Here is a 24,603-nt window from a genome sequence, read left to right as displayed (position 1 = left end):
GCACATTTTAAAATGATTTAAATGGTAAATATTATGCTAAGTATATTTTATAATTAATAGAAGAAAAATTTCATATTCTTTTTAAATAATGTTAAAAATAAAATATTTTAAACAGAGATTCAGAATCAAAGACAGAGAACCATAATTTTAGCAGTATATTTAAATATAAAAATTGTCAGTACATAATTATGCTCCGTACTTGTATGTGAGGCCAAGAGGCCTCAAGCGTGGGTTCATCCTCTTCTGGGTCAAAATCTGGATTATCACTTGGAGGAAGAGTACGGAAGATGTTAGCACTTATCTGTAAAGAAAAATTTAGGTTTATGTTGTCATGTAATTTAATTCAATAATGCAAAATGAAGTATTTTAAAGATCACTTTAAGAAAAAAACTAAATTGTGACTGTAAGCCTAGTTCAAACTTACAAACCTGTTCAAGATATGAAGAAGGCAAGTGTTTTTTTTTTTCTGTTTCCAATAACCCTAACTTCCTCAGATCCCAAGCTAGTGAAGATTACAGACTATCTCTGCGTTCCTCTTTCTGTAATTATAAGCTGCTCTTTCCCATGTTTTATAGAAAAATAAAAAGGGGAGAGGACAAGAGAAAAGGGAGGAGAGGAAAAGGAAGATAAAGGAATTTGGGGAAAAAAAGGTAAATGTACTAACTATGTATCTCTCTCTCTCTCTCTTTTTTTTTTTTTTTTTTTTTTTTTTTTTTTTTTTTTTTTTTTTTTTTTTTTTTGGAGGTGCGTGTACTCTCCAGAGAGACAGAGACAGAAAGCAAGAAATTCCCCAGGGGGCTTGGCCATGCCGCAATTCCTTCTCCTCCATTCTCCTCTTGGGATATTGGGCACCTACACACATGCACCCAGCCTGAGTTTAAGTCACCAGGTCTGGGACTTTTACCGTAGTTGACTACATGGGAGTCCAGCGACATAGCCATTATGCCAACAGCTGGTCCCATAACTATGTATCTCTTAGTTGATCCTTTTTTATCTTTGAAGAACTCCTCCCATATTCTAACTCAGTTATATCCTATATATATCTTATAACTCAAGAGTTTAGTAAAACATCGCCATTCTTATATATACATACAACAACAAAGCCTTCACTATTACTAGAGACGTGATTTATAATACCCCATATGATTTAATTGTATTTCATCTACTCTGAGACTTTGAAAAAAAAAACATATTAATCTCAGGACCAGCAGATGGCATAATGGCAATGTCGTTGGACTCCCATGTAGTCAACAGCAGTTCAAGTCCTAGACCTGGTGGCTTAAACTCACACCAGGTGCATGTGCATGTGTGCCCAAGATCCCGAGAGGAGAATGGAGGAGAAGGGATTGCAACATGGCCATCTCCCCTGGGGGGTGATTTCTCACTTTCTGTCTCTCTGTCTCTCTGGCGAGTGCGCGTGCCCTATAGCAAAAAGAACTCTCAAAAAAAAAAACACCAAAAACCATACTAATCTCTCTGCAATTGGTACGTGCTTTGAGATTCTTTATTTTATATTTGATGAAATATAATATTTATAATTTCATCCTTTGTATTATCTGGACCAGTACCAAGGTAAATAACATGTTTTTTTTTTTTTTCTAGCAAAGGATAGAATATGGTTCTAACTCAATTCTTTTAAGGATGGTAACAAACTGAAAAACCAAATAGTTCAGTAAACATTTAAGGCCAAATTACTAAGTGGTTTTATCATTAGAGGTAAATTCTTTGAGTGGCAGAGCATGAGACAAGGGATGTTTGATGGTATAAGAAAATTCCTAACTACTCATATAAAGTGGCATCTATAGTAGGCAAACAACTGCTAGTAATTACTCACTATAGACATAAGACTTAGAAGTAGTAACCTAGAATTTGATTAGCTAGAATTCAGTTTTTGAGGACAAAGCCAAAAAAGCTTTATTTTGGACATGAGTTTCACAAAAAGTAGCAGAAAGCCATACACAGAATCTGGAAAAATATATATATAAGTGTGTGTGTGTGTATGTGTAGAGTCAGCAGTAAATGAAAAAGAGATCTTATAGCCACCAATAAATTTAACTGTATATAACAAATATTAAGAAGAGCTTTAAACACTAAATGGACGACAGTTATTTCCATAGTACAGTGGTTAAGCACCGTGCATTGGGAGCTGGATCACACATGACCAAGTAGTTTGAATCCTGGTCCCAGTGACTTGAAAAACATGCTGGAAGTAGTCAGCAGGTGGTGTAGTGATTAAGGCACTGGACTCCCACAAGGCTGACTGCAGTATACTTTTAAAATGTTCAAAATCATATTTTTTTAAACCTAACCCATTGATTAAATGTGGCAGATATCCCTCAGAGTTTTTCACTGGTCTTCTCTTCTCCTTTAGAAGTTATCAGTGACTATTCACCCTCATAAAATTATCTATCAATCAATATAATCTTGAGCCTACATCTTTCTCCTAAGCGCTAGATCTGCACTATCCAATAGGGTAGTCACTAGCCATTGTGGCTATTGAATTCACAAATTCTTTCAGGCAATGACAACATTCGTGGAATAGATGAATAATGGACTATCTTTCAGCTTATCAGTTACTATACATTCATGAAAAATCACTCTCAATCATAATTACATCTCAGATATCACTTGAATCTGAGGAACATAAGTTTAGCGGCTTACCATTTTTACTATATCAGAATACGCTGATTCAACAATTACACCACGATTAGTTGAAACATACTCAACCAGTTCATTTAGTGTTGCTCTTTTAATTTCTTTGCTCTTCAAGTCTGAAACAGAGTCCATGAAATCAAACAGTATACAACACTGCTGCAACTTCTGGCAGAAAAGCTCTTGTTGTTCATTTGAAGTGGCATCTACAAATACAAATAAAGAAAATATTAGAAATGACCTACTCAGAAGTTGCATTTATACATTAATTTTGTAAAAGTTATTCTCATATATGAAATAAAACTCAGAAATCTACTGAGAAATTCACCCATCTAATACTTTAGAGTTTTATACAGGACTCTTCCTTCTCTTATTACCCACAATCAATCATTAAATATTATTCTCTTTTTTAGAAAGTTTTATTTATTTTTTATTCATGACAGCATATGCAAATGCATGTTAAGAAAGAGAAAGAAAAGCACTTTTGACAGAGTCCCATCACACTGTGTACGTCTTACTTCCGTCCTCCAATTCCTCACCACCCTGGGCAGGTGCATGAATGTAAGACCAGATCCTAGAGGTCAAACTGGCAGTCATCCATGTGGCTTCTAGCTACCACTGTAGTCCAGTATGCTACCAGTATGCAACATCCAGGTTGGGCAGATTCTGTTCCTAAAGGAACAGAAACATAACTGGAATCTACCTTTCTTTGTTATTCACACTGCCATTTTAGACTCTCATCATTCCTCTTCCATACTACAACAATGGCATCCTAATTGCTCCTCTTGCCTGGTCCCATAACCACCATCATTCCTTTTTCTTTATCTTCAAACTACATTAAAAGCTAAAATCTAGCTAAAATGAGAATCGCTATAATCATACTCCATACTTTTTTTTTTGGAGAGGTTTTCGCTATAGGGCGTGTGCACTCGCCAGACAGACAGAGAGGGACATAGAGACAGAAAGCGAGAAATCATCCCCTAGAGGGGATGGTCACGCCGCAATCATACTCCATACTTTTCAACAGTCCTCTAATAACTAGAGAATGAAGTTCAAACTCCACTGGATTGTACACAAAGTGTGGATGTCCTACAGTCAAGAGTAATCTCTCAACACTTTTCAACATGCCTGTTCACTTTGGTTAAACCATACTCCCTGTAGTTCTCTGAAGACTGTACACTGTTTCTTCCTCTACCTGGTATACCCTCTTTTCTACATACCCTCCATGGGAACTCTACTCACTTACAAAGTCTCAACATAAATCCTTTTTCTGAAGTTTTCCTTATGGGACTAAAGGTAAATTGGTTGATTAAGTTACTTTTACCCAAGTGTTTTAGGTGCATATCTCTACTGTAGTTACAGTGCTATAATGCAACCATGTTTTACATATCTTACACCCCTAGATTATGATGCCCCTAAAAATAGGAACTAAAGGTTATTTTTCTAGTTATCTCTCCCTCTCTTTCTTTCCAGTATCTCACCAAGTGTCTGGCACATAATAGGAACTGAGTAACTGTTCACTGCTTTATCTCCTACTTAATAAAAAATTATGGGCAAATTATGTTGATTTGATTCTATAAACATTAAATCCTTTTGCTTTTAACATTCGAAAAAAAAAACAACCCTTCAATCCAAACTTTCAAATTCATAATAAGCTCCAATTAGCTCAATTATATAAAGGTTATTCAATCTCTACTGAAATTAAAAAATGTTTAAATTGCATATTTCAACACTGATAATTTAGCTCATAAAACATAGAACTATTTCTCTATTCAAAACTAGTACCTGTGGGAACCAGCAGTTAGCGTAATGGCTATGTCGCTAGACTCCCACGTAGTCGACCGCGGTTCATGTCCCAGACCTGGTGGCTTAAATCTCATGCCGGGCGCGTGTGCGTGCATGCCCAAGATCCCGAGAGGAGAATGGAGGAGAAGGGATTGCGGCGTGACCATCCCCCCTGGGGGGTGATTTCTCGCTTTCTGTCTCTATGTCTCTCTCTGTCTGTCTGGAGAGCGCACGCACCCTATAGCAAAAAAAAAAAAAACCTCTCCAAAAAAAAAAAACTAGTACCTGTTGGGACCAGCAGTTAGCATAATGGCTATGTCACTGGACTCCCATGTAGTCGACTGCGGTTCGAGTCCCGGACCCGGTGGCTTAAACTCACACCAGGCACATGTGTGTGCGTGCCCAAGATCCCGAGAGGAGAATGGAGGAGAAGGGATTGCGGCGTGCCCATCCCCCCTGGGGGGTGATTTCTCGCTTTCTGTCTCTATGTCTCTCTCTGTCTGTCTGGAGAGCGCACGCACCCTATAGCAAAAAAAAAAAAAACCTCTCCAAAAAAAAAAAACTAGTACCTGCTTTATGTAAAGATACGATCAGAAATCTTAACTGAGATGATAACCTAACCAAGGATGTCTACAGTTTTTTTTTTTTTCACTTCTCTGAGGTAAGAAGCTAGTAAAATTACTTTGCAATTATATTCAAGTTACTGGCCCTTAAAAAGCTGATTTAGAGGGACCAGCAGTTAGCGTAATGGCTATGTCACTGGACTCCCATATAGTTGACCGCAGTTCGAGTCTCGGACCCGGTGGCTTAAACTCACGCCAGGTGCGTGTGTGTGCATGCCCAAGATCCCGAGAGGAGAATGGAGGAGAAGGGATTGCGGCATGGCCATCCCCCTGGGGGTGTGATTTCTCGCTTTTTGTCTCTCTGTCTCTCTCTGTCTTTCTGGCAAGCGCACTCACCCTATAGCAAAAACCTCTCCAAAAAAAAAAAAAAAAAAAAAGCTGGTTTAGAAAAGGTACTGCCGAAATGAGGAAAGTCAGATAGTCTTTAAGTTTGATCATGCTATGTCAGAAGACATGAATCTTTGTTTTTGTTTTTGTTTGTTTTGTTTCAGAGATTTTTGCTATAGGTGCATGTGCTCACGAGAGAGAGAGAGAGAAATGAGAAATCAGCCCCTGGGGCGATGGCCACACCTCAATCCCTTCTCCTCTAGTCTCCTCTTGGGATTTTGGGCACACAGGCACACAGTGCCCAGTGAGAATTTCAAACTGCCACGTCTGGGTCTCAAACCAGTCATCATACAGGGATTCCCTATAGTTCTCTCAATACTGAAAGTATTAATAATACACATTTATACAGTATTTCGCTTCAATATGTGATCACATTACATAGCAAGTCTTATTTTCTCCCATCTCAATGTGAAAACAACCCTCTTCCTGTTCTCCAAAGACTGCATATTCAAAATCTTTTCCCTACCTGAAATACCTTACCAGATTTCCTCTCCTATCTTTCTCTGCTTGGTGTTGCCAATTAACTAACACTTCTCCACCTACTTCGAGTCTCCCAGAAATTTGTTAAAATCTGTGGTCTTTGAGCACATTTTTCTATTCCCTTTGCTATTGTGGGTTCATATCTTTTTTTTATTCCTTGTATACTTTCATTTTAAGAGGAAAAAAATAGGAGATAAAATTATCATTTTTAACTAATATGCACTATCAATATCCAAGTGAGAAAGGATTTAGAATACAGCTTTTAAAAGAACATTGAAAATTCAAAGTCAATGATCTCATACTTCTTTTCCTTGCATACTAAGTAGTTTGTATCCAAGCTTCATTATAAATTTACTTTATGATCTTGTGCATGCTATATAGTGTGGAATCTTATAGTATTTTATATGTTGTGGGCAGCTTTTTTTGATGGCAAACCAACGATAAACATTTCACTTCACAAGTCATTACTCATACATGGTTCCATGAAATGCCCTTAAGTGTAATACCCTCTGATTTTGTTAAAATTCTAATTAGAACCCATTAAAATGATGTTACTACCCAACAGTAAGCTTCAACCCGCACTCTTACAAATAGTACTCCAGAACAGTATTTCTTCTCTTTTTTAAAAGCATTATTTCATTTATTGTTGTTATTATTTTTAAATTTTCTGTAGGGCACGTGTGCTCACCAGGCAGAGGAAATCAGAGAGAGGGAGAGGGAAAGTGAGAAGAAAGCAAGCTGTCAGGTCTGGGACTAGCACCACAGTGGGCCATGTGGGAGTCCAGAGCCTCAACCACCATGCCACCAGCTGGCCCCCAGAGCAGTATTTATTAAAATGTAAGCCAGATTTATCTTCAAATTGGGCATTTAAAAAACATTTTTTAAAAAAGAGCTAGCAGGGCTTTTATAAATTTTGAAAGATGTGTGAATAATTCTGCAGAGATGAAATACCACAATTCCCTACAGTTATCTTGATTCTCCCTTTACTTGAAGCCATGTGGAGATTTTTACAGTGGTGAGAATTCTTTAGTGGAATCAAACTATAGTCATAATAAAAAGGGAAGACAGTTAAAATTCATTTTAAGGGAGCAGCCAAGTGGTGTGGTGGTTAGGGCAGGTGGATCCCACTTGGCCAACTGCATAGTTTGAGTGCCAGACCCAGAGGCTTGAAAAATATGCCACGTGTGTGAGTGTACATGCCCAAAAATCCCAAGAGGAGACAGGACAAGGGATTGCTATGTGGCCTTTCCCACAGGAAGTGATTCTCGCTTCCTCTCTCTGTCTCTTTCTCTCCAACAAGTGCATATGCTCTATAGCAAAAATAATTAAAAAAAAAAAAAGGCAAAAACCAATCTTCTAGCCAAATTTAAATGATGTGTTTTGCAAAGCAAGACACATCTTTATTTTCTTAAAAGATAATTTCTTGAGGAGCTGGCAGGTGGCATGGTGGTTAAGAAAGCTGGACTCCCACATGGCCAATCACAGTTCAAGTCCTGGATCTGGTGGCTTGCTTTCTTACTGTCTCCCCCTCTCGCTCACACTCTGTCCCTCTCTGGTCAAATTTTAAAAATAAATAAAGTTAAGTAAAATAATTCTAAAAAAAAAAAGAGAGAGAGAGAGAATTTCTTTCTTTCTTTCTTTTTTTTTTTTTTTTTAGACCACAGATTAGTTTATTTTTAACACACAAAATGCCATGAATTCATAGGGAATAGGTTCCAGTAGCTCAGGTTCCTTTCCATTGGTTCTCACAAAGTGTGCATCTCTGGGTGGAGCAGGCTGGTGCTTTAGTTGAACCCAGGTACCTTTCTCTTTGGCCTCTTTCTTTTTCTGGTCATTTGCCTTCACACATTTTAGGAAGCTATCTCTGCTCTTAGAATGTTTAATATGCTCAATACACGCATTGATTCTCTTGGCAAGAATCTTGCCCTTGTTTGTTCACAACAATGCCAACAGCATGCTGGGTAACATTGTAGACTCTTCCAGTTTTTGCCATGGTGACATTTGTGGGGCATTCCTTTTTGAACAGTACCCATTCCCTTAATGTCTACAATATCACCTTTCTTGTAGATTTGCATATATGTTGCCAAAGGAACAACTCCATGTTTTCTAAAAGGCCTAGACTTTCCCTTTGTGTTCGTCATTTTGGTTTATTACTGGAAGATGGTGGTTCTGGCTAAAAAACAAAAAAGAGAATTTCTTGATTGTGCACTTTCTTTTGTACCTTTTATGTGGAGCTTTTTATATTGGGAATCTAGTAATATTTTCTAGAACAATTTTAATCCTTAGTTCTGCGTTATTGAAGAGATAAATACAAATTGATATTGCAGGTCATTACATAATGTTCTTAACTCTCTAACTTTCCTTGAGGCAACATACAGACTTAAGATACTTGAAACTATTGAACATGATACACTATAATAGTAGTTAACAGCCTGAATTCCTCCATGATAAATACTTAGGGAAATCAAAATTTATTCACAGGTTTTCATGTGGGACTATTTCTCTTCACTTAAATAGTGGGCACTAGTATCGTAAATATCCCTTATTTACTTGTGATTCATTTACACATTTTGGAAGAAATTAACATTAATTTAAAATATACACATGCTGTCAGTTCAAGACCTGGTTAAAACTGATCCTTCAAAATTTGGGTCTCTTATGATAACTAAATTTAAGATGACTGAGCAAAAAATGTGTTTTAGTACTCATGGCATAATGCAATAATTAGGCTATAGATATCTAAAATTCCAGTTGTTGTAAGACATAGAACTCTAAGATATTATTTTTTTTCTGTGAACTTATGTTTTCATCTTTAAATCTTTAAATGAAATTGTGATAGACAATATCCATTAATAATTCAGGGAGAATTCAGGTGAGAAAATTATCACTATAGGAATCAGAATGGACATTATCATCCACCTTAAACTAAGGGATAATCAACATCAGCTCTGTGAAAATAGCCAAGTAAAAACATTAAGTGACATTACTGCCTAAACGCAAGACAATGCCAAACCAAATCATGACAGAATTCATTTGCAAGAATTCTTATAAGGGAGGAATTAAAGAATAAAGTGACCAGTAGAGATATTGCCAGTATTTTTTATGCTTAACAGATTTATTATGCATTCTTTTTCTCACGGATTGTTATTCAAGTTTATAAAACATAACCAAAGAGGACAGTCTGATCTTTTTTCATTATATTTATATTTTCTGCTTTCTCTTTTTTAAAAAAATCAGTGTTTAAGAAAGTTACTTAAAAGAATATTACACATCTACAACTGCAAAATATTTCATAGTTTTTAAATGATGAAACCATGATCACCCTTTTAATAGAATAACTACTATAAAAATGTTTTTGACCTATATAAAAATGTTGCACATCTTAAACCTACAAGTAGGCCAACCAACAGGAGATGACAGTAGCTTCCTCTCTTTTCCATTTAACCTTTTACAATCTGGTCTACACTACACCAGCTGTTTTACCTTAGCTGCCAAGAAACTGAGTACAAAGAAAGTCTTTAATTGTAAGTTAAGTAATATCTATAACTTTCCTGCTGCTAATTAATTTTATTTTTAATTTTTCTGTTTATATTTAATCTTGCACACACTCCAAAGTTCTTTTTGATTAACGAGTAGACGTGTTAACTGCTTTCTTAAATATATTTAATGTTAGGGAAAATTCATATGTGACCTATGTCACATAGGAATTAGGTAATGCTGCAATACATGAAGGGATCTTCAATAATTCCATGGAAAATGCATATTATGAAAAAACTATGCACATTATGAAAAAAACTGTGCATAGATCTCAAAATTTCTGGCACCAAAATAAATTTAAACTTTCCTTAAAGAGTTTATTGAAGGGTCAGCAGGTGGTGTGCTGGTTAAGAAGTGTGCATACCCAAAATTCTGAGAGGAGAATGGAGAAGGGATTGCAGTGTGCTCATCCCTCTCTGGAAGTGATTTCTCACTTTGCCTCTCTCTGTCTTTCTCTGTCTCTTCCAGCAAGAGGATGTACGCTATGGCAAGAAAGAAAAAGAAAGAAAAAGAAAGAAAGAAAGAAAGAAAGAAGAAAAGAGAGAAAGAAAGAAAGAAAGAAAGAAAGAAAGAAAGAAAGAAAGAAAGAAAGAAAAGAAAAGAAAAGAAAAGAAAAGAAAAGAAAAGGAAAGAAAGAAGAAAGAAAGAAAAAAAGAAAGAAAGTAAGAAAAGAAAAGAAAAGGAAAGAAAGAAGAAAGAAAGAAAAAAAGAAAGAAAGTAAGAAAAGAAAAGAAAAGAAAAGAAAAGAAAAGAAAAGAAAAGAAAAGAAAAGAAAAAGAGAAACAAAGAAAGGAATTTATTGGGCCAGCCAGTGACAAGGTGGTTAAGGGAGCTGGATCCTACATGGCTGAATGTGTAATTCGATCCAGGCTTGGAAAAAACCTCAGGGGTATGTGCATGTATGCCCAAAATCCCAAAAAGAAATGGAGGAAAAAAGATTGAGGTGTGATCATTCCCCCACAGGAGGTGCTTTCTCCCCCTCTCTCTCTGGCAAGTGCAGGCACCCACTGGTAAATTTAATCAAAAAGTTTATTTATTTTATTCATGATAGAGAGTGAGAAACAGAGAAAGAAGTACCCTCAATAAAGTTTCATCCCTTCACTATCCCCTTCCCCAACTCCTCCACCTCCTCAAGATCTTGAGCATGTAGACATACCCAGCATATTTCTAAGCCCTATAATCAGAGATCCAAACTATAGTTGACCACGTGGCTTTCAGCAATGCAGTTCAGTATGCAACTGACTGTGCCACCAGGCTGGGCCTAAACTTGTCCTATGATTCCATTTTTTCACATACTTTTTACTTTAGTTTTTCCTACAGGGCACATACACTTGCCTGAGAGAAACAGAGAAAGACAAAGACAAAGAGAGGGAAAGTGAAAAATCGCTCCCCAGAAGGGAAGGCCACGTTGCAATCCCTTTTCCTACATCCTCTTCTTGGGATTTTGGGCACACATATACACGTGCCTGGTATAATTTTCAAGCCACTGGATCCAGGACTGGAACCACATAACTGCCATGTGGGATCTAGTGCCTTAACAGCCATGCCTCCTGCTGGCCCTCCACATACTTTTTTTTTAAAGAGAGATTTTTGCTATAGGTTGCATGCACTTGCCAGAGAGACAGAAAGTGAGAAATCACCCCCCGAGGGGGATGGCCACACTGCAATCCCTTCTGAACCTCTCAGGATTTTCAGCACACACGTATGCACACCTGGCATGAGTTTTAAGCTGCTGGGTCCAGGACTCGAACTGTGGTCGACTACATGTAGTTCAACGATATAACCAGTACACCATCTGCTGGTCCTCTTCCACATACTTTTAGAATCTCCTTGTATTAGCAAACTTTGTAAGGATATTCTGAAGTAAGTTAGAAGATTTAGGAAAATGTTGAGAAGTTTTATAGTGTATTCTTTGATGTCAGTTTATGAAATATACTTTGGAAGACTGTACTACTAAATTAAGTGAATGAGCTAAGATTGTTTAGTTTGAGAGATTTTTGCTATAGAGCGTGTGTGCTTGCCAGAGACTGAGAGAGACAGAGAGACAGAAAGAAAGAAATCACTCCTCAGGGGAGCTGGTCATGCCACAATACCCTCTCCTCCATTCTCCTCTATTTTTTTTTTGGAGAGGTTTTTGCTATAGGGCACCTGCGCTTGCCAGACAGAGAGAGACAGAGAGACAGAAAGCGAGAAATCACCCCCGAGAGGGGATGGCCACGCTGCAATCCCTTCTCCTACGTTCTCCTCTCAGGTTCCTGGGCACGCACGCACAAGCGTCCGGCGTGAGTTTAAGCCACCGGGTCGGGGACTCAAACCGCGGTCGACTAAGTGGGAGTTCAGCGACATAGCCATTACGCCTACCGGTTGGTCCCTATTTTTTTTTTTTTTTTTTTTTCTTCTGAGAGCATTCTCCTCTATTTTAGGCACACATGCACCAGGAGTGAGTTTCAAGCTGCCAGGTCTGGGATTTAAACCGTGGTCAGCCATGTGAAAGTCCAGCAACACAACCATTATGCCATCTGCTGGTCCCAGGTTGATAGTTTTTTTTAACACTGTATGTTATATCTGACTATAGAAATATCACAGAAAATGAAAACTTTCATTTCCAATTACACAGAGATGTCTGTTTATCCTCAGCAGAGAAATTCCTCAATGAATCCATATGAAAAAAATGCAACTTGGATTAAATATTTAAAAGAGTTTTAGTGCAAGCCAACAAGTATGGTGGTTAAGGTGCTAGATCCGACATGGTCAACTCTGCAGTTCAAGTTCTGGACCTGACAGCTTGATAAATATGCTGGACATGTGCCCAAAATCCTGAGAGAAGGAAAGAAAAGAAGGGATGGATTGCAGCATGGTCATCCCCCTGGAGGGTTACTTTTTCACTTTCCTTTCTTCTCTCTTTAGTGAGTGCATGCACCCTATTGCAGAAATCTAAAAAAAAAAAAAAAAAAAGATTTTAGTGGAATCTGAAGAGTTGTTCAAACATTTATCTGGGGGGTGGGTAGGAGAGACTCAGAAAAAAAGCATTTAACACACACAAGAATGTAAGGTTCTTTGTTTAAAATGATGTATATGGGGATCAACAGATGGCATAGAGGTTATATCACTGGAATCCCATGTAGTCCACCATGGTTTGAGTCCTGGACTCAGCAGCTTCAAACTCATGCTGAACCCATGTGCGTGCATGCCCAAAATCCTGAGAAAATACAAAAGGAACTGCAGTGTAGCCATCCCCCCAGGGGGTGATTTCTTACTTTCTGTCTTTCCCAGGAGTGCATGCACCCTATAGCAAAAATCTCTCTTAAAAAAAAGATGCATATGGTAATATCCTTGATTTGATTATCACATACTGCCTGCATACTTTGAAACATGCTTTGGAAACACACCATCGTACACCTTGAATATCTACTACTTTTAAAATAGACAAACAAATCACAAAAATACTGAAATTAAAAATCCTTATTAAAAAAAAGAGAGCCAAGAATACCCATCATTTTTAAGAAGATAAGAAGGGAAGAGTCATCTTACCACACACAGTAATTAGAACTACGTAGTGGGGGACCAGCAGTTAGCGTAATGGCTATGCCATTGGGCTCCCACGTAGTCGACCACGGTTTGAGTCCTGGACCCGGTGGCTTAAACTCATGCTGGGCGCGTGTGCGTGCGTGCCCAAGATCCCGAGAGGAGAATGGAGGAGAAGGGACTGCGGCATGGCCATCCCCCCGGGGGGTGATTTCTTGCTTTCTATCTCTTTGTCTCTCTCTGCCTGTCTGGCGAGCGCACGCACCCTATGGCAAAAACGTCTCCAAAAAAAAAAAGAACTATGTAGTGGTGCGTAAGAACAGATAAAAAGACAACTGGGGGAGAAAGTAAGGCACTTAGAAACGTGCCAATGTGCATACACACAGGAAGTAGGAGATTGATATATAGCAGAGTTGGCTTTTAGAAATAGTAGGACATTTTTTAAAATTCAATAAATTATGCTTCCTACTGATACAAAAAAAAATAATAAAATAGGATATTTCCTCACATATAAAAATTAAATCCAAGAAAACTAAAAAACTACATGTGGAGATCCTGAGATGGATACTGAACTTGAGCTGTGAAATACTGCTTTCCTTGACCAAAAATAAAGATTTTCTGCTGAGACTTCTTCCTCCAGATTCATTTCTAGTGGGAAAGGTACAAACCCAGGCCAGGCCTATCCTGAGATGAATACTGAACTTGAGTTGTGAAATAATTGCTTTCATTGACCAAAAATGAAGATTTTCTGCTGAGATAGTAGAGTAGGGCTACTTCTGTCTCCTTCTCTCCATTTCTCTCTCTCTCTGTCTTGCTGTGACTTTTAATTAAAAAAAAAAAAATTCTTTTTTAAGGTAAAGTATTCTCTGGGAACTCGAACCCCTCCTTTATTATGCTAATTGTTGCCTTTCCGCATTTCTTTTAGGAAAGGCACAAACCCAGGCCAGGCTCTACCTGAGATGCATAATGAACTTGAGCTGTGAAATATTGCTTTGCACACCGTGCAATTTTCATTTTTTGCTTTTTAAAATTAAAATATAATTTTTATTTTTATTATCCTATTTTCTTTCTTTTTCATTTTATTTTTTCTACTTCTTTCTTTTTCTCTAATTCTTTTCCTTTTTCTTTATCTTTTTTATTCATTGCCTGCTCAGCCTCTATGCACTAAGTGTCTAGACAGGTTCAAGTGAACAAGATCCAAACATCTGAATATGATTAGGGTCAGAATAGTCCTCTATTCCCATTGTAACAAAGAGTGAAAATGGAAAGGAAGAGAGATATTTCCTCCTTCTGCATGCCTCTGAATGCTCAGATTGAACTTTAAGAATTAGGAAGAAATGCACACCATCCATCAGATGACTCGAAATCACCACAGGGTCACAAGAAACATAGGAAAGCAAGAAAATACCTCTCCTCCAAGGAAAAAGAATAACTCCTATTCATTCTCAGACAGTACAAAGAAACTCATGGAAATGTCTGATAAAGAATTTAGAATATTCATAGTGACAAAACTAACAGAGATAGAAGAGAAGAGAGACAATGAACTGCAGAAGAGGCAGGAGAAAGGAGCTGACGAGTTCCAAGAGGTGAGGAAATTCTTGCAAGATCTAAAAGAGGAAATACATACTCTAAAAAAGAATCAAATGGACCTGTTAGAGATGAAGGCTATAAGGCAGGAAGTCAAAATCTCCCTTGAGGGACCAGCAGTTGGCATAATGGCTATGTTGCTAGACTCCCATGTAGTCAACCACGGTTTGAGTCCTAGACCCGGTGGCTTAAACTCACACTGGGCACGTGTGCATGCATGCCCAAGATTCTGAGAGGAGAATGGAGGAGAAGGGACTGCGGCGTGGCCATCTCCCCCTCCCCCCCCCCGGGGGTGATATCTCGCTTTCTGCCTCTCTGTCTCTCTCTGTCTTTCTGAGTGCACACACCCTATAGCAAAAACCTCTCAAAACAAACAAACAACAACAAAAAAAAACTCCCTTGAAAGTATTTATTAATAGCAGATTAGATCATACAGAAAATCAAATCTGGGACCAGCAGTTAGCATAATGGCTATGTCGCTGGACTCCCACGTAGTCAACTGCGGTTTGCGTCCCAGACCCAGTGGCTTAAAACTCACAGCGGGCGTGTGTGCATGCATGCCCAAGATTCTGAGAGGAGAATGGAGGAGAAGGGATTGTGGCGTGGCCATTCCCCCTGGGGGGTGATTTCTCGCTTTCTGTCTCTCTGTGTCTCTGTCTGGCGAGCGCATGTGCCCTACGGCAAAAAAACCTCTCCAAAAAACAAAACAAAACAAACCAGAAAATCAAATCTCAGAGGAAGAAGATAGAATCACTAATCTAAAAAAATCCACCTTGAAAACTGAGAAAATTACCCCCCAAAAATGAGACTAATATATGAAAAATACTAGATACCATAAAACATCCAAACATCCGGATAACTGGTATACCAGAAGGCAAAGAGACTCATAAGGGCATTGATAATCTATTCCATGAAATCCAGCAAGAAAACTTTCCAAACCTGGAGAGGCATTCAAAGATCCAGAGGACCCCAAGATCTTCTCCAAGACACATTATAGTCAGATTGACGAAAACCACAGACAAAGACAAGATACTAAAATTATCAAGAGAGAAACAGCAAGTTACCTACAAAGGATATCCCATCAGGCTAACAATGGGCCTCTCATCAGAAACAATGTGAGCGAGGAAAGAATGGGAAAACATATTCAAAGCATTAAGGGAAAAGCAATTTCAATCAAGAATACTGTACCTGGCAAGATTATCCTTCATATGGGAAGAAAAAACAAGAACATTCTCAGATAAACAAAACCTGAAAGAATTTACTAACACCAGACCAGATCTCCAAGAAGTTCTCAAGGGAGTGCTATACCAGAAAAATTAAATACAGACACATAGAAATAAAAGTTCAAAACTAAGACAATGGCCAACTTAATCATAGGGACAAATCTGGAGTTGAATATTATATCCCAGAATTTAATCAGGAAGATGGAACTGCAACAGAAGATAGATTAAGTACATGATACTGAACTAGTAAAATAGCCTTTTATGACTTTTGACTAAAACACTGCTGATTTTTTTCTAGGCCTTCTTTTCCAGTTATAAGGATTTTTGTCCTTTCTTGAGTTGCCCATAGGTTCATGTACCTACTACTTGAACAGAATCCCAACCTGTTCCCTAGCTCTAGGTTTTAGGCAAAAGTTTCTTAGCATTTCTTTGATTTATTAAAGATAAACCTACTTTTCTTGAAGTTAAAAAATATATTTAAAAATACCTATTTAATGACCATAGGAAGCTATATAGCATCAGCTAGGTGCTACTTTAGAGTATATTCATTCTACTCAGAGTTTCACACCTAAAGTCAGACATATATCCACAAATATGTATATGCCAGCTGAACTTGCTGTTGAAAGTAGTTAGATTATTTAAGAAATTTTGTGAATCAATAAAATGTGGGGGAAAAAAGGTATGGAAAACAACTGTAGACACCTGAGAGCATGAGAGGAGGGTAGGAAATTGCAGAGGGTGAGAAATAGGGGTAAAATACACACACACACACACACACACACACACACACACACACACAGACATATATATTAAACTAATGAAAAATTATTGATGATAACATGTATGATTAAGCCACTATGCAGTATATTCTGGATGGGAAAATCACATTTTGTATGCTGAGACGATGCTCAGGAAATTAATGAAAATTAATTAATTAAAAAAAGTTTCAGGGACCAGCAGATGGTGTAATGGCTACATCGCTGGACTCCCACATAGTCGACCATGGTTTGAGTCCCGGACCTGGTGGCTTAAACTCATGTCGGGCACATGTGCGTGTGTGCCCAAGATCTCGAGAGGAGAATGGAGTAGAGGGAATTGTGGTTTGGCCATCTTCTTTGGGGAGGTGATTTCTCGCTTTCTGTCTCTGTCTCTCTCTCTTTGGCGAGCGCACGTGCCCTATAGCAAAACCCTCTCAAACAGTTTCAGAAGAAAATTACAGTGTACTTGTAACTAGATTCCAGCTTTGTCGATATTTTTAGTTTAAGGTAGTTTGTGAATCAATAAAACGTGGGGAAAAAAGTTTAGTAAGGAAGGGAGAGAGGGAAAGGGAAAGGGAAAAACAAGTAAATGTATGCTTAACTGACAAAAAAAATGAGAAGCTATTTGCTGATTGTTTAGAGTAATATCTTTGGCTTGACTGACATGCATAGTATTTGTGCTGGAAAAAGAAATGTTGTACACTGTAAAGATGTGATTAAATGTAAATAAATTAATTTTTTAATAAACTACATGTGGGGTCATACAGTAGCACAACAGTAATTCAATGCTCTTTGATGCAGGACCCACATAGGACAGTCCTGGGTCTGTACCCTAAGGCCTCTCTGTGAACACTGGGCATGTATGTGTACCCAAATCCTTGATCCTGGCTGGCTTAGGCTGGATACAGATCTGTGGTGTGGCGACCCCGTTGGGGTGCCCCTCCCACCTTTATCATGGAAAAAAATAAATTTACAACAAAACCCTAAAGGTGAATAGCAAAACTATAAAACATTAGGAGGTTTATAACAAACTAAGAATTGGTGCCCCAAATGTACAAAGGAACACCTAAAAATCAGTAAGAAAAAGGCAAATAAAATCTATGGAAAAAAACTCACATGAAACATAAATGACCAATAAGTACATGGAAAGATATTCAACCATATTGGTAAGTAAAAAATATAAATATGTATAAACTGTATATGCAAATTTACATATGAAATGTCCTATCAAATTCATTGGAAAAGGATAAAAAAGTGAGGCAAGAACTTCTTCCATCAGATCAGCCTTCCCACTATAAACTACTAAAAACTGAATAAAGTATATGAAATAATTGCTTTCAGATGTTGGAAAACAGGCGACATAAAACCGCAATCCCGGAGAGAAAGGAAGGAGAGTGAGTTCCACCATCATGCCAGCTCTCTGTGGCACTTTCCAAATACAGAAAGCAGAGGGAATAGAAGCCCCAGAACAAGCCACCTTACCGAGCTCCACAGACAGAGACCAGAGAGGCTGGAATTTGTGCCAAAAAGTACTAAAGAGAAGGGAACTGCAGAGAAAAGGATCTTTCTATTTATATTGAAGTCATAAAATAATTTTTCTCTTTTATTCTATTTCTATAGTGAATCACTTTTAAAGTAAAATAAGCCTTGCATTCCTGACATAAATCCCACATGACTATGATCCACCATCCTATTTATATATTTCTGAATTCAATTTCTTAATATTTTGTATAAGATTATAGAATCTAGGAGTCAGCAGGTGGTGTGGTGGCTGAGGTGGGAACTCCCACATGGCTGTGTGCGGTTTGAGTCCCAAACCTGGTGTCTCTCTCTCTCCCTCTCTCTCTCTGGTTGTATCTCTCTGTTCAGACAGAAGAATAATAAACAAATAAAATTAAATATGTAATTATTTTTTAAAAAATTAGAATCTATGTTCATAAGGGATACTCGACTATTATTTTCTTTTCCAGTAATGTCCTTTCAGGATTCTGAGCATGCACACAAGCCAGTGTTTTTGTTTTGCTATAGAACATGTGCACTTGCCAGAGAGAGAGAGAGAGAGAGAGAGAGAGAGAAGTGGGGGGAGTGAGAAATCCCACAGGGGAAAATGGTTACACCATAATCCCTTCTTCGTTTTCCTCTCAGGATTTTGGGCATGCATGTACATGCACCTAGCATGATTTTCAAGCCACTGGGTCCAGGACTCAAACCGCAAAATTGGCTATGCTGGATCCAGCCTCCTTAATCACCACGCCACTGCCTGGCTCACTAATGTATTTTTCAAGCTACCAAGTTCCGGGACTCAGACCATGCAGTCTCAGTCATGTGGGATCCAGATGCCTTAGGGACACCACAGGAAAGCCCAAGAGAAATCTGTTTTTTCTAATGATAAAGCTTTCAGCAAAAACATCCATCAGGGTTTTAAATTATATTTCAATCAAAAAGATATATGACTAGTCAAATTTTTATTTCTTTTTGTGTCAGTTTCAAAAAGCTGTTTCATTCAGGAATTTTCTCTAAATTTTCAAAGTTACTGGCATTTTTTATTATAAACCTAAAAACAATGCAGTCCTAGATAATGTTAATGTACAAATTGTTGTTATAGAATAATTTAAAATTTTAGTCCAGATGGGGATCAACCTCTGCCAAAATGAAAAACTCCATGAACCTGCTGCTCCCAGGCAAACTGATAAATAATGTTTAAAACAACCATTTAAAGCCTCTGGAAATGATCTTAATGGGTAAACAGTAAATTAAGAAACATTTATTCAATAATGTATAAGAAAATTCAGTAAGACTAGTGAATCTAGTATTTGAACAAAAGCAGCAGCTCTTTGCTTCTCAACTTAGCTAGGCAGAAGCTCCATTTCAAAGAGGCACAGGCAAGAACACAAGGATTCTCTCTACTTCCAGTTCCCATTTAACTTTCTTTGGGTGGAGAGCAGGACATGGGCATTTCTCATCCTGTCCACAACTACCTGTTGCTAACACTAAGTTTAAGGTTAAGTATAATCAAAAGATAGTCGCTTCCTTCTAATCAACCTCCACTCATTCAACAGTGGTTCTACCTTTTCTATATCACTGCTAAGAATAATGACCCTACCCTTGGCCTGTAAAGTGATGATTTCACACCTGGAGAAGCCAGTCAGAAAGACCTCAGGCTACTGTCCCCCTTCCACCAACTGCTCAGCTCCTCTAGCATCATTCAGAAGCATGTAATTTTCTCCACCCTCAGCTCTGAGCCTGGCTCAGAGATATAGCCTGGAGGGAGAAGCAGACCATAACACATCTCCTATCTTTTTCCAAAGTTACTGACTTCTTTGCAACAAAGCATAAAAAAGTTCAAGCCTAAGGGTGCTCTCAAAATCAGTAGAGGTTATGATAAAAAATTATGGGGAAATCTGAAGATTCAATGAGGATACTGCTACATTGTATCCAGTCTTACACTGTATCTAGTTATAGGGTAGGCAGGTTTTCAGGAGAGAACTAGAAACAGTTTTATCATTACACACTGTATGCATGTTTTGAAACATCACACTGAACCCTACAAATATGTACAATTATTACAAATTAATTTAAGACAGAAATAAAGGAAGTCATCATCCAAGCAATATGGCAAAAGGAAGAAATAAAGAGCATTCAAATTTGAAAGAAGCAAGTCAAATGTTCCTCTTCGCAGGCATAATCTTATATACAGAAAAATGTGAAGACTTTACCAAGAACTTCTTAAAACTGATACATAAATTCAGTAAAGATGCAGATATAAAATCAGCATACATGAGGCCAGCAGGTGGTGTGTGGTTAAAGCACTGGATTCTATATGGCTGACTGCACCGTTTGAGTCCCAGACCCAGCAGCATGAAAATTACACCAGGTGCATGTGCAAGCATGCCCTAAGTCCTGAGAGGAGAGTGGAGAAGAAATTGCAGCATGACCACCTCCCCACCCCAGGGGTTGATCTCTCACTTTCTCCCCTCACCCTACCACCTAGCTCTCTCTGGAAAACATATTCACCCTATAGCAAAAATAAATGAATGAATGAATGAATGAGTAAATAAATAAAATCAACATACAAAAATCAGTAGCATTTTTATACACTAATAATGAACCAGTTGAAAAAGAAATAAAAAAAAAATCCCACTTAACAGTAACAAAAAAAATCACACTGAGGAATAAATGTAACCAAGGAGACAGATCTCTACAATGCAAACTATAAAACACTGATGAAAGAAAATGAAGAAAACACAAAAAAATGGAAGGGCATCCCATGCTCATGGATGAAAAGGATCGTTTTTGTTTGTTTTTGAGAGGCTTTTTTGCTATAGGGCGTGTGCACTCGTCAGAAAGACAGAAAGAGACAAAGAGACAGAAAATAAGAAATCATCCCCCAGGCGGGGTGGTCATGCCACAATCCCTTCTCCTCCATTCTTCTCTTGGGATCTTGGGCACACATGCACATGCACCTGTTGTGAGTTTAAGCCACCAGGTCTGAGACTTGAACCGTGGTCGACTACATGGGAGTCCAGTGACATAGCCATTAGGCCAACTGTTAGTCCCCAGGATCAGTATTATTAAATTGTCTACTTCACCAAGGTGCTTTACAGATTCAACGTAATACCTATCAAAATATCAAGGGCATTCTCATGTAAGTAGAAAAAAATAATAAAATTCACACAGAACCATAAAACATTTCGTATGCCTCAATCCTGAACAAAAAGAATAAAGCTGGAGATATTACACTATCTGACTTCAAAATACACTACAAAACTATAATAAATAAAACAATATTAGCAAAACAACAAAACAGACACACAGACCAATGGAACAGAATAATGAACAAGTAATAAATCCACGTATACACAACCAACTAATTTGACAAAGATGCTGAGAACATTCAATGGGGAAAGGTTGGCCTCCTCAGTACATAATGCTGAAAAAACTGCATATCCATATGCAGAAGAATGAACTAGACCCCATCTCTCAATATATACAAAAATAAACTCAAAACAGATTAAAGACTTAAACATAAGATCTGAAACTGAAAGTACTAGAAAAATACATAGAAGAATCGTTTTAGAATACTGGTCTGAGCATCAAGTTTCTGGATAAGACTGCAAAAGCACAGGCAACAAAAACAAGTAGAGATAAGTAGAATTATATTAAACTAAATAAAGTTTCTATACAGTAAGGAAACAAGAGACTGAAGAGACCAACTACAAATTAGAACATATTTGCCAACTATATATCTGACTATAGATTGATAAAAATATGCAAGGAACTCATCTCAGCAGCAAAACAAAACAAAGCAAAACAAAAAACAATATTAAAATGGACAAAAGATTTAAACAGACATTTTTCAAGAGAAAGTACAAATAGCCAACAAGTATATAAAAAAATGCACATCACTAATCATCAGGGAAGCAAAAATCAAAACCACAATGAGATTTCATCTTGCCTCAGAATGGCATTATCAAAAAGACAAAAAATTACACGCTGGTGAGGATGTGGAGAAAAGGGAATTCTTTCACACTGTTTTTGGGAAAATAAATTAGTACAGCCATTATGAAAAATGTAAGTTCCTCAAAAAACTTAAAATAGAGCTGCTATATGATCTAGCAATCCCACTACTAGGCATATGTCCAAAGGAAAGGAAGTCAGTATGTCTTAGAGATATCTGTTCATTGCAGCACTACTCACAATAACCAAAATGTGAGATCAACTTAAGTGTCCATTAACAGACAAATGGATTAAGAAATACACAACAGAGTATTTGTCAGCCATTAAGGCGGTTGGATTTCACGTGGCCAATTGTGCAGTTTGAGTCCCACACCTGGTGGCTTGAAAAACACACCAGGCACATGCATGTACAAACTCATAATCCCAAGAAGAGAATGGAGAAGGGAGGAGAAGGGAGGAGAAGGGAGGAAAAGGGAGGAGGAGAGAATGCAGCATGGCCAACCCTCTCAGGTGCTTTCTCAGTTTTCTTCTACCTGCAGTAAGTGCATGTGCCCTATGGCAAAAAAAATTTAAAAAAATAAAAAGGAAAAACTTCAAGGAATACGTAAATAAAAACTCCAAAACTAACACATAAAGAGGTTAATAATAATATTTTATTAATATGGCTATTTAGGGTTGGTTCTGAGAACAGTTCACTGAATTTTTTTTTAAATCTAGTACAGTAAGATAATTTGAAGTTTCCCTCGTAATTTGATATCACTGTTATTGTCTCAAATGTATCTTATCAGAAAAATGTAGTCTATATTAATTTCTCTCGAGATCTCAAACATCAAGTAAAAGAACACAGAAATTTTATTCATTATCATAAAGCCTTCCTTATTCTTGCCCATTTACATATGTCAATGTGATAAACTAAACCTCTTAGGGATAGCTGAGTTATTTCAAGTTGTTTATAACCTTCTACTTTACATTTAAGGATAAATATGAGGGGATTTAAGAAGTCTGTGGAAAATTTAAAGTATGAGTTTATTTCGTTGCAAAAAGAAGACCAAAACTCTATACATAGTTTTTTTTTTTTCATAATATGCATATTCTATGAACTTTCTGAAGAGGTAGCTTGTAATTTGTAGTGGGTATCGTCATTTGTAACAGAATTTTATAGATGTAACTGTCCTTTAATGAAAAAAAATCACATCCACAATTACTGCTCCTCACATATTTGAAATCTAAAGTAAGATCTCATATAGGATTCATGCTACAAATTATAGAACAAGCATGGTATCGTAGCAACCCAGCAATACCACTACAGTGACACGCTGAGGATGCAATCCAAGATTCTAATTTAAGAAATTGGCACAGAATATAGGACATGTAGCTTTTTTTGGCACTACCCTTAGAACATTAATAACTAAGAATCTAAAATCAGCTTTTATTTGAAACTTTAGAGATCAAGCTATTATAAAGTAACAATGGAAACGTTTATTAAGAAATGATTCACAGCATTGTAACTAAATATGACTTAGTTAAGGTTCTGTGATTCCATTAAAATTGAAAATGGTGGGAAAAGATTCTAGACATTACATCTTAGGAAATTTAAACACATGCACATTACCAGTTTGATAATGTTCTAATATATAAATACATACTGGGCTTAAGGTTTTTTTAAATGTTTATTTATTTATGATGTGAGAAAGAAAGAAGCACCCTCAACAAGATCTTGTCATATGGTGATCCTCCTTCCCCAAACCTTCAGCTTGTCAGAGTCCCAGTACACACACACACACATGCTTGGCACATTTTTCATTTTGACTTTGGGATATGAACCTGAGATAGGCTATATGGCTTCCAGCACTGCAGTTTAGTTTACTGCCGACTATGCTACCAGACAAGGACTATACTGGTTTTAAGAAAACTCCTGGAATACTATCTAAAACTTTCAAAAGCATTAATATTTTCATGCCTTAACCAATACAAGGATTAAAAAACAATGTTCAATTTTTTTCTTTAAAAAAATTTATGGGATGTTACCTTTTGTATTCAAAACCACTTCTGATAACACTTCTAATAACTGATAAAGAATAAATTAAATACTTGTATCATCTCTTTAATTCAATTTAAATATAAAGACTGCTATTCATTAAATCAAACAAGTTTCTAGAAGTATTCTTGTTCCTCACTTGGAATTCTGGGGAAATAAGTATTAAGTACATCTTTACTGGTAGAATGGAAGGCTATAGCTATTTTCAGGTGTTATTGTTTTTGTCTATGTCATGATCCTCCTGCTTCCGTCTCCCAGTAGCTGGGACTACAGACCTGTACCACTATCAGCTTTCAGGAGGGACTGGATATCCAATCTGGGTTTCCTATGTGCTCTAGGCCTGCTAAGTAGCAGCTTCAAAACACGTGAGCTGGGATTAGCAGTTGGAGTAATGGCTCTGTTGCTGGACTCCCATGTAGTTGACCATGGTTTGAGTCCTGGACCCGGTGGCTTAAACTCACACCAGGCACGTGTGCATGTGTGCCCAAGATCCCAAGAGGAGAATGGAGAAGGGACTGCGGCGTGGCCATCCCCAAGAGGAGGTGATTTCT

At 37.5% G+C, this 24,603-nt stretch overlaps 1 protein-coding gene across 2 annotated transcripts in view; it reads right to left on the bottom strand.

The window, feature by feature from the left end:
- PPP2R5A (protein phosphatase 2 regulatory subunit B'alpha) overlaps window positions 1-24,603 on the bottom strand; it is a 74,921-nt gene that overhangs the window by 34,506 nt on the left and 15,812 nt on the right. For both annotated transcript variants that reach the window (XM_027766374.1, XM_006163708.2), the window contains 2 exons: window positions 2,662-2,858; window positions 200-301 (listed from right to left, as the gene is read on the bottom strand). In XM_027766374.1, the coding sequence (XP_027622175.1) occupies window positions 200-301; window positions 2,662-2,858 (299 nt within the window). The remainder of the gene's footprint in view (window positions 1-199; window positions 302-2,661; window positions 2,859-24,603) is intronic.

This window comes from Tupaia chinensis, unplaced genomic scaffold (assembly GCF_000334495.1).
Source record: "Tupaia chinensis unplaced genomic scaffold, TupChi_1.0 Scaffold142846_1, whole genome shotgun sequence".
NCBI classification, from domain to species: Eukaryota; Metazoa; Chordata; class Mammalia; order Scandentia; family Tupaiidae; genus Tupaia; species Tupaia belangeri.
The sequence above is the reverse complement of the archived record's forward strand: the minus strand, read 5'-3'. Positions and strand labels throughout refer to the sequence as shown.